Genomic DNA, 17668 nt, shown 5'->3' on the forward strand with positions numbered 1-17668 from the left:
CAGTCAATGTGCTCTTTGGCAAATTGTAACCTCTTCAGCACGTCTTTTTTTCAACAGTGTGACTAAGTACTCACAAGTAACTTTAGACCTTCTTTGATCTTCCTGGAGCTGATTGTTGGCTGAGTCCTTGCCATTTTGGCTATTCTTCTATCCTTTTCAAATGGTAGTTTTTTGCTTTCTTCCACGTATTTCAGGTTTTGGTTGCCATTTTATAGCATTTGTGATCATTTTAGCTGAGCAACCTATCATTTTCTGCACTTCTTTATATGTTTTCCCCTCTCCAATCAACTTTTTAATCAAGGTACGCTGTTCTTCTGAACAATGTCTGGAATGACCCATTTTCTCCAGAATTTCAGAGAGAAATGCACTGTAACCAGCATGTACAACATTTGCTGCCTTCCTTCCTTCCTTAAATAAGGGCAATAGTTGCCACCTGTTTTTCAAAGAATGAATGACCTCACTAATAGAACTCCACACTGCTATTATTTTGAACATGCCCCTTTCAATTAGTGATTCAATTACACAGAATCAGCAGCATGCATGTCATGACTGTTGGGTCTGCTGGATTTCTATTACTCTACTACACCTGCTAGTAAGTTATTTGCCATGTAGAAATATAATTTCTACCAAAAACAGTGATTGATCAGGTTAGTGATGTCTGACTGCTATTATTTTGAACACAACTGTATATAAGCATAAATAAGTGATGGATCCTTCAGGGATATACCATATATTTCGCTCCATAAGACGCACCTGACCATAAGACACACCTAGGTTTTAGAGGCGAAAAACAAGAAAAAAAATATTCTGAACCAATGGACTGCAGACACAGTACAGGAGAAGGACCAGAGACTGCGGACACAGTACAGGAGAAGGACCAGAGACTGCGGACACAGTACAGGAGAAGGACCAGAGACTGCGGACACAGTACAGGAGAAGGACCAGAGACTGCGGACACAGTACAGGAGAAGGACCAGAGACTGCGGACACACTACAGGAGATGACCAGAGACTGCGGACACACTACAGGAGATGACCAGAGACTGCGGACACAGTACAGGAGATGACCAGAGACTGCGGACATAATACAGGGAATGACCAGAGACTGCGGACATAGTACAGGAGATGACCAGAGACTGCGGACATAGTACAGGGGATGACCGGAGACTGCGGACACAGTACAGGAGATGACCAGAGACTGCGTACATAGTACAGGGAAAATACCAGGGACATAGTACAGATGACCAGAGACTGCAGACCTTTGAGGAGGGAGGGGGAGCGGGTACCTGAATTTGACAGGTACCCGCTCCCACTTTCACGGACTTTTCCTTCCCTCTTCTTCCCGCGCCAGCTTCTGTGACAGCCGGGTGCCCACTGTGCATGCGCGAGAAGCGCTGCGCTTTGTGAATGGCCCGGCGCCTTCTGGGACCTGTCGTGTCCCAGAAGACACCGGACCATTCACAAAGCGCAGCGCTTCTTGCGCATGCACAGTGGGCACCCGGCTGTCAGAGAAGCCAGCGCTGGAAGACTGTTCAGCGCTGGAGCGAGGATCAGGTAAGGCCCTGCAGGAGAGAAGAGCTGAGCAGCCGACCTGATATTCTGACATGGTGGCGGCAGAAATACCGGACCGGCCGCTTTATATTCGCTCCATAAGACGCACTGACATTTCCCCCCCCCCTTTTTTTGGGGGGGGGAAAGTGCATCTTATGGAGCGAAAAATACGAAAAAATATAACATGAAACAACAAGTGACTAAGTGCATATATAACTGGTCCCAAAACTGGACCCACAATAAAGTGCAAAAACACCCAATCCCAAATTGGGATAAATGAACAAAGTGACACAGTGAGTCCCAATTATTGGGATAACCTTTGATCAAAGGTGACTAGTGCTGAGACTCTAAATAAATAAACATATATCAAATACACATCGCAAACTAATAAATACAATGATCAATGTAAATAAAAGACACTTAAAAATGTATTATAAACAAGTCCAAAAAAGTGCAAAATTGTGGAAGTAATACAAATAGATGTGCTTCAATCTTCAACAACAGGTGCTTGTAGTGCTTGTGCCACACGCAGGTGGATAGATATCCTTAAATGGCTGGAATGCCTCTTCACCTCCTTACCGCGACCCTTAGGGCCACAACGCCTTATGGATCACCCTGGATCCTATACAGCAGATAGCTCCACACCATACAGCTTCACATTAAACAGGCTCCAGTGACTCCACATAACCACAAATGGTAACTTCCTTACAACATTGGTTCTCAGGGTGATCCATAAGGCGTTGTGGCCCTAAGGGTCGCGGTAAGGAGGTGAGGAGGCATTCCAGCCATTTAAGGATATCTATCCACCTGCGTGTGGCACAAGCACTACAAGCGCCTGTTGTTGAAGATTGAAGCACATCTATTTGTATTATTTGCAAAATTTTGCACTTTTTTGGACTTGTTTATAATACATTTTTAAGTGTCTTTTATTTACATTGATCATTGTATTTACTAGTTTGCTATGTGTATTTGATATATGTTTATTTATTGGGAGTCTCAGCACTAGTCACCTTTGATCAAAGGTTATCCCAATAATTGGGACTCACTGTGTCACTTTGTTTATTTATCCCAATTTGGGATTGGGTGTTTTTGCACTTTATTGTGGGTCCAGTTTTGGGACTAGTTATATATGCACTTAGTCACTTGTTGTTTCACGTTATATAGATCCCTGAAGGATCCATCACTTATTTATGCTTATATATGTTTTCTATTGATTATATTTATTTACTATTCCACTTATTGTAGCGCTACACCAATATTATTGTTTACAATTTATTGCACCTTTGGTATAGGGTAGGGTGTTAGCTGCTTGGTAAATTCATTTATTCATATAATATCTGTTTAGCACAGGGGCATTTTTTCCTATTTTTGTTTTAGACTATAGAACTATACAGTATATTAATTCACATACGCATACTAAGCACTATTTAAACAACACATTTAAAGATGGTAGTATTCAGATGTTAATGTAAATCTATTGCTCTTAATTTATCTATCTCAGAAAGACATTTCATATTGTTACATTTTCAGTACAGTTCCACCAAATAATTTTTGATCAAATGAATATGAAGGTTTTTAATGTCTGGATGTCTCCTCCTTTAACCTCCTAGCTATCTAGTTTAATAATAAGCCAGTGTGTGTCCTATGTGTCAGGATTTGCAGGCTTTACAAATATCACCTTTTTAGGTATGGCCATGCACAGCTTTGGGTAGAGTATTTTCAGGCAGTGCAGTGGTTAAGCCGCTGCCTGAGTTTTAACAGCAAGGTAGACAAGCAGAAATAGAAGAACAGCAAAGTGACAGCACTGCCTGGGAACATTTGATAAGAGCCACACTTGCAATTACTTGTAGACACCTGCACCTGGAATGTGAGCGCTGCCCTGACTTTAGAAATAAGCTGGTGTCTAGACATAGCCGGTGGCTTTGTGACTTCTGACCACTAAAAGCATCACTCACCAGAAATCTCGGGAGTAGGGCACAACAGGGGGGGGGGGTTATTTACTCTAGAAGGGCATGTGTGCAGTAACTATGGGTTACCAGAATTCTTTTAGCTTTGATCTAGTGCAGGTTAGACAGTAAAACACATGCCTTTTATTAAGAATTATTGCATTTTTGCACATGATTAGTGTTGTTTTATGACACCTGTGCTAGTCAAAGTGCTTTGAAGTGTCAGTTTTTGTCACCTGCGACTTTGCTGATGTTCTTGCTTCAACAAAGAGTTTGTCAGCATTGTTTGTAATTAGAACTTTTTTGATGGTAAAAGTTGCTAAACCCTATATACTTCCAGGATGAATGGACCTTAATGTAGAAACCTGAATAATTCATAAATACCATCTTATTTAACGGACATGTTTAACCTTGCCTTCCCTTTATTGAACAAAAGGTTTAAATTGTAAAGAACATTAACAAAACGGTATGTGAACCTATAAAATAATAATGTCTGAGGGTAGTTGAAGTCAGCCATTTTAATCACTGTAATTTTGGATTTGAGCTGTCTGTTGTATACAAAATACACAAATATGGTTCGTTCTACTTTGTGGCTGGGTTTCTGTAAAGGTTAATACAAAAGAATGTCAAAAAATACCCCATTAAAGTAACATTAAGCCTAGGTTAACACTATTGTGGGCTGTGTGGCCCGCGTTTGCTTGGGTACAGCATCCCATTCATTTAAAAGGGCTGCTGTGCCCATGTGTCCTGCAGGAAAAAGGTGCATGTACCTTTTTAAAAACATGGCCCCAGGAAAACTGTATGGGTTTTTTTGACCATGTGATTTCCATGTGGTTCCCGCACCTGCAAACACACTGTGGGCTGAGATGCGTGTGGGTGACATTCAGAATGAATGGCAGCTCCGCGCATCTAGTAAGAGCAGCTCAATTTTGGTGCGGGAACAGGTGTGATTTCTGCATCCACAGCCAGCAAACTGCAGGCAAGCGTGAAACTAGAGTAAAGGTTTGTTTTGTCCTTTAAAATAACAAACATATCATACTTGCCTCTTCTGCGCAATGGTATTGCACAGAACAGCCCCAATCTTCTGGGGTCCCCTGACGGCGCTCCTGGCTCCTCCTCTTCGGCACTTGCCCCTATAGGAAGCTGCTTGCCATGAGGGCACTCGTTCGGGCTCACTCCTGAGCCATTGACCCAGACAGGGTGACTCTGCTCCGCCCCCTGCTCCCTCATCTCAGAATTTGATGGATAGCAGCTAATGGCTCCCGCTGCTATCAATCTGTGCAGTGAGAGGGACAGAGAAGGGAGAACCGCTGTTCTCAGGCACACTGCTGGATCGGGATCAGGCTCAGGTAATTATAAGGGGGCTGAGGGGACATATGCAGCACAGGTGATTACAAGGATGAAAGAAAGATTTCTAGGACTTTCTGAGAGCCAATTGTGACTATTCCCTGCCAGCGAGTACACCTAGAGGAGGTGAGTAGTCCATTATACTATATGGTGGAGCATTTATAGTATTTCATAACATGCCAGCTCACAGCAAAGGTAGTCCATTAGAAATAAATGTGGCTACACACAGGGGTTGATTTACTAAAACTGAAGAGTACAAAATCTGGTGCAGCTGTACATGGTAGCCAATCAACGCCTAAATTCAGCTTGTTCAATTAAGCTTTGACAAAAAAAACCTGAACGCTGATTTGCTTCTATGCGGAAGTGCAGCAGATTTTGTGCTCTCCAGTTGTAGTAAATCAACCCCATTATGTAAAGCAGCATGATGTGTGGCCATGTTTCTGTGGATGGTATGAGTGAAGATCTTGTGCGTGTCTCCATGTTGCAAGTAGCACTAGGTGAGCAGATGACACCACCAATGTAAGGCTTGTGAGCAATGCTTAGTGCACGTGGTGAGCCCAGAATTAGGTGATCATCTGATCCAAGGTCTATGGTTGGTTCTGTTTTTTCTTCTTTTGGGTGGGATTGTTGGAGGCCAACTTGAACTTCAGTTAGCTGCTATTGCTGGCCTCTCCCTTTCAGAATACTACTTGCCTGGCTGTCATGATGACCTACTAGTATTAATTCTTTCTAGAACAAGAGATCAAGAATTCTGATTTCACCTTAACTTTGCTGCATGCTTGTTTTAATTCAGTGACTAAAAGGATTGAAAGTAGAGAGAGTTGGGCAGAATGTTTCTCTCACTACAAGTTTCCTTGAAAGCATGAATATTATATGGTGTGTGTTTTAAAAGAAAATTTACTGTACTACACTTTAAAAATAAATTAGTTTTTCCAGTATAGCCATGTAAAGTAGGCACCTTTACAAATATAAGGTCTTATCTCTTCAATTTCTGGAGAGCTTTGAGAGCTGTCATCCAGGCCAGTGTAAGCATTGCTTTGTTTACATTCAGCCTTGTGCTGCTAATGTATTGCTTAGAGAGTAGCATGGTTTCAGTGCAGAAAACAAGGGAAGTATTGGGGTTTGCTTTAAATTGCATTCTGCTAAGAGGACAATTGTGGTGACCTAAAATGTAATAAAAACTATTATGTTATGCTGTTCCACCTTCCTGTTCCGTTCAGTGTCTTCAGTCACAGGAGCCAAAAATGGTTAGATCTATAACCCATTGCCTTTTTAGTTGGGAAATTTTTCCAGTGCTTGTTTGGTGAGCTTCATGCATTTAGAACTACAATAGAATAGCAGTGCTCAGAATCATGGCAATGGTGATGTGGTTATGTATGGTGTGTTTTGAGAAGACACAGCCTATGACTGGCAGAAATCCGACAACACTATGTTATTGCCAAAAAATAATACAGGTTTGATTCCCAATATATATTTATGACAATTTAAAACAGCTTATTGAGATTGTTTATTTTTACTTCATATCCCAAAGGCTGTTTTTTCTTTATTTTGAACGTGTGACCAACAGCAGACTAGAAGCACACTTAGGTTTCCCTACAGACAGGCCGAATTTTACTCCATTTATTATTATAATACAGGATTTATATAGCACCAACAGTTTGCGCAGCACTTTACAAAGTGAGGGCAGACAGTACACTTACAATACACTTGAAGACAGGAGGAATCAGAGGTCCTGTTCGTTAGAGCTTACAATCTAAAAGGGAAGGGTCAAGTGATACAAAAGGTAATAACTGTGGGGTATGAGCCATCTATGGGAAGGTTGGTTGTACTGAATTTGATCTATCAGTTAACTTCAATACAACCAGCCTGTTTGAGGGTTTTTTGTGTGATCACTGCCTGCAGCTATAGCCGGCTGCAGTGATCATTGTATTCTGATAACGTGGAAACCCCCCATTGTCAGCATACAATAGTGCAGCGGGAGGGATTCCCCATTCAACACTGACTGTGTTGATGGTGGAATCAGGTGATTCAACCCATGATTGAAGGAAAGAAAATTGCATAATTTATAGCTTACCTTAGCACTCCTATCTCCGACATAGCCAGTGACGATAGTCTGTGCTTCCAGGTATGAGGAAGTATGTGACCTCCACTCATGTGCTTAGGTTTGGCAGCCAATCACTTCATACCAAGCAATGCCAAATGAGCAGAGGAGCCTGCTTAGCAGCCTACACCTTGGATTTCAGCGCGAGGAAGCTGGTAAAGTAAGAATAACTGGGGGGATACGATAATGAATCCAATGAAATGGCAAGACAGCCAGGCAACTAGCATTGTCAAAAGGAGAGGTCAGCAGTGTCCACCTCCATTTTTCTCAGATATTCAAGCAAGGCTTTAGTGATTACTGTTGGCATGGCGCTGAGTTATATGTGCATGATCATCATGGGGCAATACCAAGGCAAATTTTTTTTTTTTTACAAATTATTTTTATTGGCAGTAATTTAAAAAAAAATCAGTACTGGTGTCCTGAGGTTGTGCACTGTAGTCATATCTGCACCATAGATGCTGAGGTTCTCACACAACTGCACAAGAATCTTTGTTATGTGACCATTTCTATTCTAGAAGGAAATCTGTAGATCAAAAGAAATAGGAGGTGCAAACTAAAAGTTTACCATTTATAGTATTTATTGCTATTCCTGATGGTAATACAACCTCAAAGGTAGTATGTGTTGCATTGTACCAGTCAAATATTGAAAATAATTTCTTGTTCTAAGAGCTTGCAGTCTAAGCGAAGGACTCGGCAGAGCGCAGGGAATGTGTGCTCAGATCGATGGGCTGCATGATGCTCTGTAATCTCATGCACCAGTTCACTGCTGGTCCCCTCAGCCCCGAGAAGATTAGTGAGCCTCTTTGATCTCGTAACATTGGCAGATGCTTAGCTCTATGTAGGCTGCCAGCTACAGAACAATAAGGGGATGTAGTTGAGCTCAGCGCTTTCTCCTGGGCTTCACGCTGCCAAAAGCTGACAACTATATGGCTCAGACGCCCCCATCTCTGTCTGCATTGGCATTACAATCATTCACAAATACCACCAGCACATCCTGTTTTTGCTCCTACAATAATGATGAGCCTCTAATATCATCCGGTGCACGCATTCTATATGCATGCTAATGGTTTTATGACACTGAATTTTTGTCATTGTAATTAGCATGTCTGCTAGGAAACTGGAAAGGTTGCTGGCTTTTCTGCATGGCTGCATCATTTATGCAGACTTCTAATCCGTGAACTATGTGAGCTTGTCCCTTAGTGAACGGAAAAAAAATAAAAATAGCATTTTTTTTTTCTTTTTTGTCTTGACTTGCAGCCTAGAGAGTATTAAAAATTCTAGCCTGAAACCCAGCAGTGTTAACAAGGGGGATCTTTTAAATCAGAATTCATAGGAGCAGTGATTGATGGCTAGAAAGAACCTCTAATTTATTTGTGCACATTCACGCGCTGATCTTATTTTGCAGCCTCTGTTCAGCTGTGGAGGTCACGTCTGGGCCGGGTGATGTACTCCATGGCAAACTGTCTGCTAATGATGAAGGTACGTGGGCGGCAGCAAACTGCAGAGCTACCGTATATACAGGAGAAGAGTGCCGAGCCAGCTTCTAGAATGCCGTCTGGCAGCACACGCCAGGAATACGCACAAAGGAAACTCTTTCAGTTGGATTTTCTCCTTGTATTTGTAGGATGCAATTTGTAGGACAAAGATGAAATGTGTTGCATTGTTTGTTGGCTATAGAATCTAAATGCTGTAATTAATTACAGAAACTGCTACCAGTTTTTACCCCTAAACTACTAAGTAGAAGCATAGACATGAGGTGATAGTCAAAGGATCTGACTGTTGCACATGAGAGCGTGGTTGAACACGAATGTTTGATGTGCTGCGCAGGCACCTATGGTGTTGACCTTCTCTCTGATGGAGTTGTAATTAGTGGGAAAAAAATCTATTCTAGGTGATCAGTTTGATCAGTTGACTAGAGGGTGTCTACAGATATCACCAAATGCCCATATCTTGATGTAACAGTAATTGGCTACGTTGGGCGATGATCATCTCATGTGTTACTTTATTTTCTTACACCAAATTAGGTTTAAAGCTGAAATCCAGGAAAGTATGAAAGACACATATGAATGAACCTTCATAATAATGCATCAACAGTAGTGCAAGTATCTAAATTTGAACTGTTATCATCCTCATCTAATCCCTGTACAGTAGAGAACAGACTGGGAGAGAGTGAAGTGCACAAGAAGCCAATCAGTTGTGCTTCAGTGCTCCTGTGCCAACAAGGGATAGATATATGAGCTGATCAGTCTACTGTTTATAATTTCACTATCCACTCACAGGCTGGGAGACGAACAAGACCTGTAAGTGTTGCTTAACTGCAGCTAAGAAAAATTTAGATCTAGTCTGTCAGGCGGGGCTGTGCTTTGTGATAGTGTTGTGTAAAGCCCAGTACACACAGGCCAAATATCGGCCATAATCAGCCAATACAGTAGATACCAGCCAACCTTTGGCCTGTGTGTACAACAGGTCCTTGTTTGACAGAAGCTCGTCTCTCGGCCGGATTCTATCAAACGAGCTTTCTTAAAAACCAGCAGCTGATCGGCATCCAATCAGTGCTCTGCAAACACTGACTGGTGGGTTGTGGTAGGGGGAGGGGCGGTCAGGCGATCACTGTGTCAGAACACCATAGCTCAGCGGGGAGATCGCTGCACTAACGATGCAATTTTAGTACAGTGACCTACTGGCAAGCTCACCGTGTGTACCAGGCTTAAATCTCAGACTCTGTTGGGAAGTTAAAAAACTTCAATTTATGGATTTTCATCTGTGTGTGTTTAGCTGTTTTTTTTCTGGAGTTCAGTCTTAACTCCTAGGGTTAGGCTAGGTTGAATCCAGAAAAGTGTTGGCTATTTTGATTTTTCCGTGTGTTGACATGCGATTTTAGCATTTTATTAAGGATTTTGCACATTTAATTTAAATGCCTGTTGCAGATCAATACATCCAAAATGCAGCTTGCATGATGACCTTTCAGCATGTTGCAATGGAAAACACATTGGTGTGAACAAGCCTCATTTAAAATAATGTATTTATTTTGTCTGTACATTTTGCCGCGTTACTGCAACAAACTGTATGGCAAGGTACCTGGGGTGAACAAGTGTTTGGCTTTTTTTTTTATAGATGGCTGGTTGCCTATGCTATTGCTTCCAGCGGTTTCAGTTCAGCGTACAATGCATTTCTTATATACTGTCCCTCCCTTTCATTCTTTCATACATTACGTTTCCTAACTAAAATAGTTTAATCAGTGCAACACTTATCTACTTGTGAATACATAAACCACCAAACCTCCAATACACATTTTCCACATTGAGAACATGGGAATTTGTCATCCCTACTGTCCCATCGGATATGGTCATTTTTATAAAAATAGACTTTAAAATAGGTCATTGGTCATCATTTCACTAATTAAACAAGCGACACATAGGATTTATTCATCAGGCCCATTTTAAGTGTATGCTCTTAAAATGGGCCTGTCAAGATGGCAAGTACCATTGCTGACTGTTTTCATCGGTCCAAGGTCATTTATCCAAGGTCAATCTAGCATTTGGTATGTCACAGACCTAGAACAACATTTGGACATGCTTTGCATATGTATTTCTAGGTTGCTAAGTCATAAAGTGCATGCACCTTCAAAAACAGCTCAGCACTGGCAGTACCTATATTTCTGCCTTTATAGGTTCGCTTCCAAGCGCACTTGTCAAAGAATACAAGTGCTGACATTTATCCCAGAAATTAAACAGTGGTTTTCTATCAGTGGTAAGAGTGGGTCCACTACCCTTTCCATATTCCTATATGCCATATTGCAATCTGTCGTAATGATTGACCGACAGAAATGAAGGGGCAGAGCTTATCTCTTTTCACTAGAAGCTAGTGTCATAGCATAAGACAGTGTCCATGGATTTGAGGAATTCATGGCATTAGAGAAGACTTTCAAAGGTAAGTGCATTCAAAGGCTAGTTTGGCTACTTGTATGCCATGACAGGCGTACCATAAAAGAACTGTTGGGGATGCTGCTTTGCTATCACCACTTATTGTTTACATTATTGCTTATTCAGTACTTATTCAGCATTTGAATTTTTCTAATTTTGGCCTGAGCATGTTTGCATATCTACCTGTTCTCTGATATTTTGAGAGACCTGCAGGTATCGGAAGTTCTGAAAAGCAGAGTCAGATCAGGTCTGTCATTGTTTGATGTAGCCTTGGCACCATAGTTATGTAAAATGCTCATAGACATGGTTATGATTCCTGTAAAATCCAGCATACCATGCACATATTGCTCAAATAAAATAATAACTGGGAGTTGGATTATTTTACCAAACAATTGTATTCTGTTGAGAAATTGTAAAAGGAAGGTTCAAGGCAGAGATAAAGAGACTCCTACTCATCACTGAAACATCACTTTAGTTTAATGAAAAACGTCCTTTTTTAATTGTACATCTTAGAGAAAACAGATTATACTTGTTTTTCGTGTGAGTTTAAAAAAAAAAAGTATTCATTCGACTAATGATATCTGACTGGTTATTAAATTGGCAGGCCACCACATTTGATTAATTACCAAAATTGTCAACATATTCTGTCATCGTACAACATCTTGTTTTATCTCCATACACATGTGCATGGACACATACTGCTTCTAAAATCCACTTATAACTGAAGCTGATTCATAACTATCAATCTTCTTATTGGTAATTCTTACTGCTTCCAAAATCTTTAACTCTGGTCCATATTACTGTGGTATTTATTTTGCTCCTATTGTCTATCCCAAATTTATTATCTGATCCTAATCTTTACAACTCTGCCCTCCTGCTTTCTTTTTGGCTCTAGTAGTCCTCCTTAGGTGTGAGAAGTTTGCCCTGCTCACCATGTGTCTCTGTTATGCATTCTTAATTGCTTACTTGGCAATACCCCCACCCAACTCAGTATAAATGTAGGCCTTCCTTAGGGGAGGCACAGCCAGGGGCAGCACAACCAGGGGTATTTTCATTTCTTTCACAGTCTTTTACAGTATATAGGGCAGTCTTCCAGAATGGTGATTAATTCCCCCAACACCATTTGCACATCTAAACCACCAGACTAGACTTTGCAGAAACGACATGGTTTAGTTTTAAAAACTGAACCGACTTCCCCATCTACACATTCAAGGTCAATTGGGAAATCCTCCCCGCTGCGCTATTGTATAACAGACATTGATTGGTAGATCGACTTCTGTTCAACTGCAGTGGCCACACATGGATCAAAATTCAACTGGGTTCCTTCAGAACTAGCCAAATGTTAATTCATCTGTGGTCAGCTTTAGTAAGTCTGTAGATAAGAGAAGGCCAACGAAGAGGTCCCATTGGTCATGCATTTTTTAATGTATGCATAGCGACTGTGAACTCAGTTGGTTAGGAGGAAATTCTGATTGCAGAAAGTGTGGATCCTAAAGTGATAGTAAGCTTTCTTTTGTCACAAATTGCTAACACAGGGTATTTATGACAGAAGGAGACCCCATCAGCCTATTTTGTCATAAATGCTTTCTCCTTCCTGTCAGCTATCATGTACATTGAGCAAGGCATGCACAGCTGAGCAAACATTTACAGCTCTGATCTGTGCTGCCGCGATGTGACTCCCGTGTGCATGCTCGCATGATAGCGGCCCAGCCAATCAAGCAACCACAGGCACGGAACCCAGAATGAAGACTGGGCAAAAATGAAAGTGCCTGTTACCCGCCGGATTTATTACACCGCAGTGCTGAAGGGCTCAGTTTGACTGGTAAGTATGCCATAATGTAATAATATGCTGCGCATACTAGTACATTATGGCATAACCCACCTGGGGGGCCCTCAAAAGTAGAACTGATAGCGGATTTTACTACCGCTTTAAGAAAAATTTGCAGTAGTGGGAAACTGTGGATCCATTAACCACTTGCCTATGGGCACTTATACCCCCTTCGTGCCCAGGCCAATTTTCAGTTTTCAGCACTGTCGCAATTTGAATGACAATTGCACGGTCATGCAGCATTGTACCCATATGAAATTATCATTTTTTTTTCACACAAACAGATCTTTCGGTGGTATTTAATCCCCACTGGGTTTTTTATTTTTTGCACTAAAAACAAAAATATAGCAAAAAAATTTGAAAAAAAAAAGTTTTTCTTTGTTTCTATTATAAAATTTTGCAAACAGGTAATTTTTCTCCTTCACTGATGTGCATTGATGAGGCAGCACTGATGGGCACTGACTGGTGGCACTGCTGGGCGGCACTGCAGGGCACTGATGATCATGCCGATCTTCTCTGTGATAGCTGTGGGTTATCAGCAGTACCGTATTTGCCGGCGTATAAGACGACCCCCCTACTTTTCCTGCTAAAATGTAGTGTTTGGGCTATACTCGCCGTATAAGACTACCCCTCTTCCAATGCACACCAGTGGGAGGAATAGTGCCCCATCATTGATGTCAGTGGGAGGAATAGTGCCCCATCATTGGTATCAGTGGGGGGAATAGGTGCCCCATCATTGGTATCAGTGGCAGGAATGGTGCCCCATCATTGGTATCCGTGGCAGGAATGGTGCCCCATCATTGGTGTCAGTGGGAGGAATGGTGTCCCATCATTGGTGTCAGTGGGAGGAATGGTGTCCCATCATTGGTGTCAGTGAGGGGTGGAATAGTGCCCCATCATTGGTGTCAGTGGGGGGTGGAATAGTGCCCCATCGTTGGTGTCAGTGGGGGGGGGAATAGTGCCCCATCGTTGGTGTCAGTGGGGGGGAGGAATAGTGCCCCATCGTTGGTGTCAGTGGGAGGAATAGTGCCCCATCATTGGTATCAGTGACACCAATGATGGGGCACTATTCCTCCCACTGAGACTTGCTGACCCTGTTCTCGTATGGTGCTGCTGCAGCCAGCATATGTGGTTGCAGCAGCACCTCTACACAGAACACTTACCTGCTGCTCCGGCACTCAATTTTCGCGGGGCCGCTCGGCTCCGCCCCCTCGCCGGTGATTGGCCGCCTGTGTGCCTTTCCTGAGCTACAGTTCTGGCGGCCAATCACCGGTGAGGAGGCGGAGCCGAGCAGCCGCACGAACATCCAGTGGCCGAACTGAAGGAGACGCCGCGCTTCCTGGACCGGATCGTCGTGGGACTGGATCCAGGTAAGAGACATCAGCCCCTGCAAACCCCTGTACTTAATGCCGCAGCCCCCATAACATGTGTACCGGCGTATAAGACGACCCCCGACTTTTGAGAAGATTTTCAAGGGTCAAAAAGTCGTCTTATACGCCGGCAAATACGGTACTTTCCTCATGTTGTGACAGCGCGAGGAAAGTGCTGCTGATAACTGGCAACTGTATTTTCCCCGTGATCTGCTGTGCCATTGGATACAGCTGATCACATGGTAAAAGGCCACTGTGGTTGGCCTTTTACCTCATCACGTGATCAGCTGGGTCTGTAGGACACAGCGATCACGAAGATAGACTAGTGCGCACCACTGGCGGTGCACAGGAGGGCGTGTTCTGGGAGGACGTCATATGACGCCCTCCCAGAACTGGGAAAATGCGCTGTAGCCATCATTCGGCTATAGCTTGGTTGGCAAGTGGTTAATTGGATGGATTTATAAAAAGACACTTAAATGAAGGTGTTAGTTTTAAATACTTCTTAAATCTAGATGTTATTGCTGCATTGATATTTTTATATCAAAGCTGAACACTGCACTTTTGCAGAGGTGCAGAAATATCATTAATTCTTAATGGCATGTCCACACATCGCATCCACAGCACATTTTTGCCCGTGCCAAACCATGTCACAGTACTGTGTGGCTTGGGGCAGCGCAATTTTTTAAAAAAAAAGGGTTGGGGACTTCTTTCCCTCCCTTAAAATGAATGGACTGGTCTACTTACAACCTGCATGTGCAAATTCCTGAACCAAGCCTCATATCCTAATCCTATTCTTATATCTGCATCCTCAGCCTTCTCCCTTGCACATCACTGTCACTTCCATTCACATCAAAATCTCCCATCACAGCAGCGTCCTCAGCCTCTCCTTCACAGCACAGTCCCTCCTTCACAGCAGTGTCCTCAACCCCACTGCATATCACAGTTCCCTCCCCTTCACATCAAGATGCCCCCCCCCTTCACAGCAGTGTTTTAAGCCCCCCTTCACATTAACTCCCCCCATCACCCCTTTCACAGTAGTGTTCTTGCAGCCCCCTAACATGAAATCTCCCAACAATAATGCCCTCAGCCCTCCTTCACTGCAGTGCACTTTGCCCCCTTTCACATCACGCCACGCACACACACACATTTTACTGTCCTCGGTCCCCCTTCACTTTACTGTCCTCAGCAACCCCCCCCCCCAACATTACTGTCCTCTATTCCCCAAACACCCCCCTTCCACCTTCTCCCTAGTGTCCGCAGTCCCACTTTCACATCCCCCCTTTCACTGTCCTACTTTACACTTACAGGGCAAAGGACGACAGGCACAGCAGGTCTGGATGGAGGACAGGAGCTGCAAGCTAGTGATTGGTTGCTAGGTGTGCCCTGCCAACCACTCAACTGTTTGGTGACTTGAAAAGTTGACTTTTCGTACGGCAACTCCTGCCCGCCATCCAAAATTGTGCTGCTTCCTGCTGATGGCTCTGTAAGGATGACAGTGGTGATTGCTGGAGGAAAAGCCAAGTCCTAAGTGGCGTGACTTTTGGCGGTCTGGATGGGACAGTGACTCAATCAGGACTGTGGTACACCATTTAATAGAGGCTGCTCTAGGCAGATATAAAAGACAGAAATGAAAACAGTCTTGTAATCAATGGTACATCAACAAATATATTTTTTAAATGCAAGTAGTGTCAGTACTTAAATTTGACCTGGTATCAGCTGCATGCAGTCCCTGACAAGAAGAGAAATCAGAGTGACAGAGAGATGAGTTCATTGTTTTTCTGCTTTCAATAACCAGTCAAAAGCTGGTGTCAGTCCAGTGTGACCTGGGTTTAGAGAAAGTAAGTTGAATTATTATTATTATTATTACATCTAGTTTATATAGCGCCAAAGGGTTTGCTCAGCGCTGTACAATAGAGGGGTGGACAATACATGAAACATTACAGCACCTACAAACAGCACACGAGGGGCTGACGCTGACCATCTGCTGACCGCTGAATGACGCTGACCATCAGATTGAGGACTTCTAGTGGCAGAAAAAGTACTACAGAGGAAATATTTGTACTAAAGTTGACTATTGCAGCAAAAGCTTTAATTTGTTTATTTTTTTGTTTGTTAACCCCATTTCCAAAACAGTTGAGATGCTATGTAAAATCTACATAAAAACCAAATGCAATCATTTGCAGAATTCATAAACCCATAATGAGTTCACATTACAAAGTAGAAAACATAGCATATATGTTTAAACCGTGAAAATATACCATTTTAAGAAAAAATAAGGTCATTTTGGAATTGATGGAAGCAACATACCTCAAAAAAGTTGGCACGGCCATGTTTACCACAGTGTAGCATGACCTCTTTTTTTTTTTTTAACAAAACTCTGTAAACATTTGGGAACTAAGGAGACCGGTTGCTGGAGTTTTGGGAGTGGAATGTTGTCTCATTCTTGTCTGGTACCGGATTCATTAAACTCCCCAGCATGATATCCTACATGTCCATGCACACATAGGCTTTAATCAACGGTTTTTGGCTGGAAAAAACCCAGAACTAATGTGTTTTATGGAGGAGATTTTTAGCTGTAAAAATGCTCTAACGCTGTAAAACACGGCAAACCAGCATTTTTGGGCATTTTTTATTTTTTTTTAGCAAAATGTTATTTACTTTTTGTGTAAAAAACACTAAGAAACGCAAACGTGGAAAAATACAGCTAAATGTTAATGCAAAAACGCTGAAAAACTTTTCATTTTTAAATTAAAATGCCCAGTGTTGGTTCCCCAAAGAAAGACTGGCACTGGCACTGGCAGAGCCTAGCAGCATTTCTGATCTACCCACTCTATATTTTGTAGCATATAAACCCCACTACCAATTCATCAATTTAACTTTTATTTTAGTTATTTTTAATTTAGAGGATTGCATTGGCAAGAAGGAAAATAAAGATAAACAGTTTGACAATAATTTGGTGCATTAATGGAAACATCACACCCCCTATTTAACTTTTCCAAAGTTCTTAAAGAGAAACTTTCTATTCCTGAAGTATGTAAACATTGTGTAACTTTCCTAATCTGCCCCATCAACTGTTTAAGCAACACAATTATCACAGGAAGGGAAAAGCTGGCTATTAAGTTGTGCTTTGTAAAGCCTGGCTTTACTTTACTCTGTGCAAGAGTCAAGATGGTGGCTCCCCAAAGGAAAATAAGTGAGTCTGTGGAGTTAGACTGGAGCAGTGTTTTTACTCAATAATTGTATATCATTGAGATGTTTTATAAGCTGAATTGTCCTGTAATATTTGGTAGTATTTTTTATAAACCATGAAAAAGGAAAGCTTTCCTTTAAAAAAAGACCATTCATCGGTCAAGAAGTCCCCTTGCTTTTAGTCACCATCTTAGTGTATTTCTAACTTTCTAACAGGCTTCTTCCATATGACTGCTGTGTACAAACTTGTAAACAGTATAGGGTGAAATGCCCATAACTGTGCTGATGCATAATGTGCTTCCTACTAAGGGGGGCCACTTGGTGGAAGTGAATGAGGATTACAGCTTCAACATAAGCCATTAAAAACAATTGCGTACTGTCTGTGATATTTGCCACACTGCATGGAAAGATGCT

General features: G+C 42.2%; 1 protein-coding gene across 1 annotated transcript in view; it reads left to right on the forward strand.

Annotated features, from left to right (window-relative positions):
- Window positions 1–17668, forward strand: part of TRAPPC12 (trafficking protein particle complex subunit 12) — a 185985-nt gene that overhangs the window by 130999 nt on the left and 37318 nt on the right. Inside the window, exon 8 of the mRNA XM_089686734.1 lies at window positions 8350–8423. Coding sequence (XP_089542860.1) covers window positions 8350–8423 — 74 coding nt within the window. The remainder of the gene's footprint in view (window positions 1–8349; window positions 8424–17668) is intronic.

Source organism: Staurois parvus, unplaced genomic scaffold, assembly GCF_062004578.1.
Source record: "Staurois parvus isolate SC_StPar_1 unplaced genomic scaffold, SC_StPar_1.0 ptg000409l, whole genome shotgun sequence".
NCBI lineage: Eukaryota > Metazoa > Chordata > Amphibia > Anura > Ranidae > Staurois > Staurois parvus.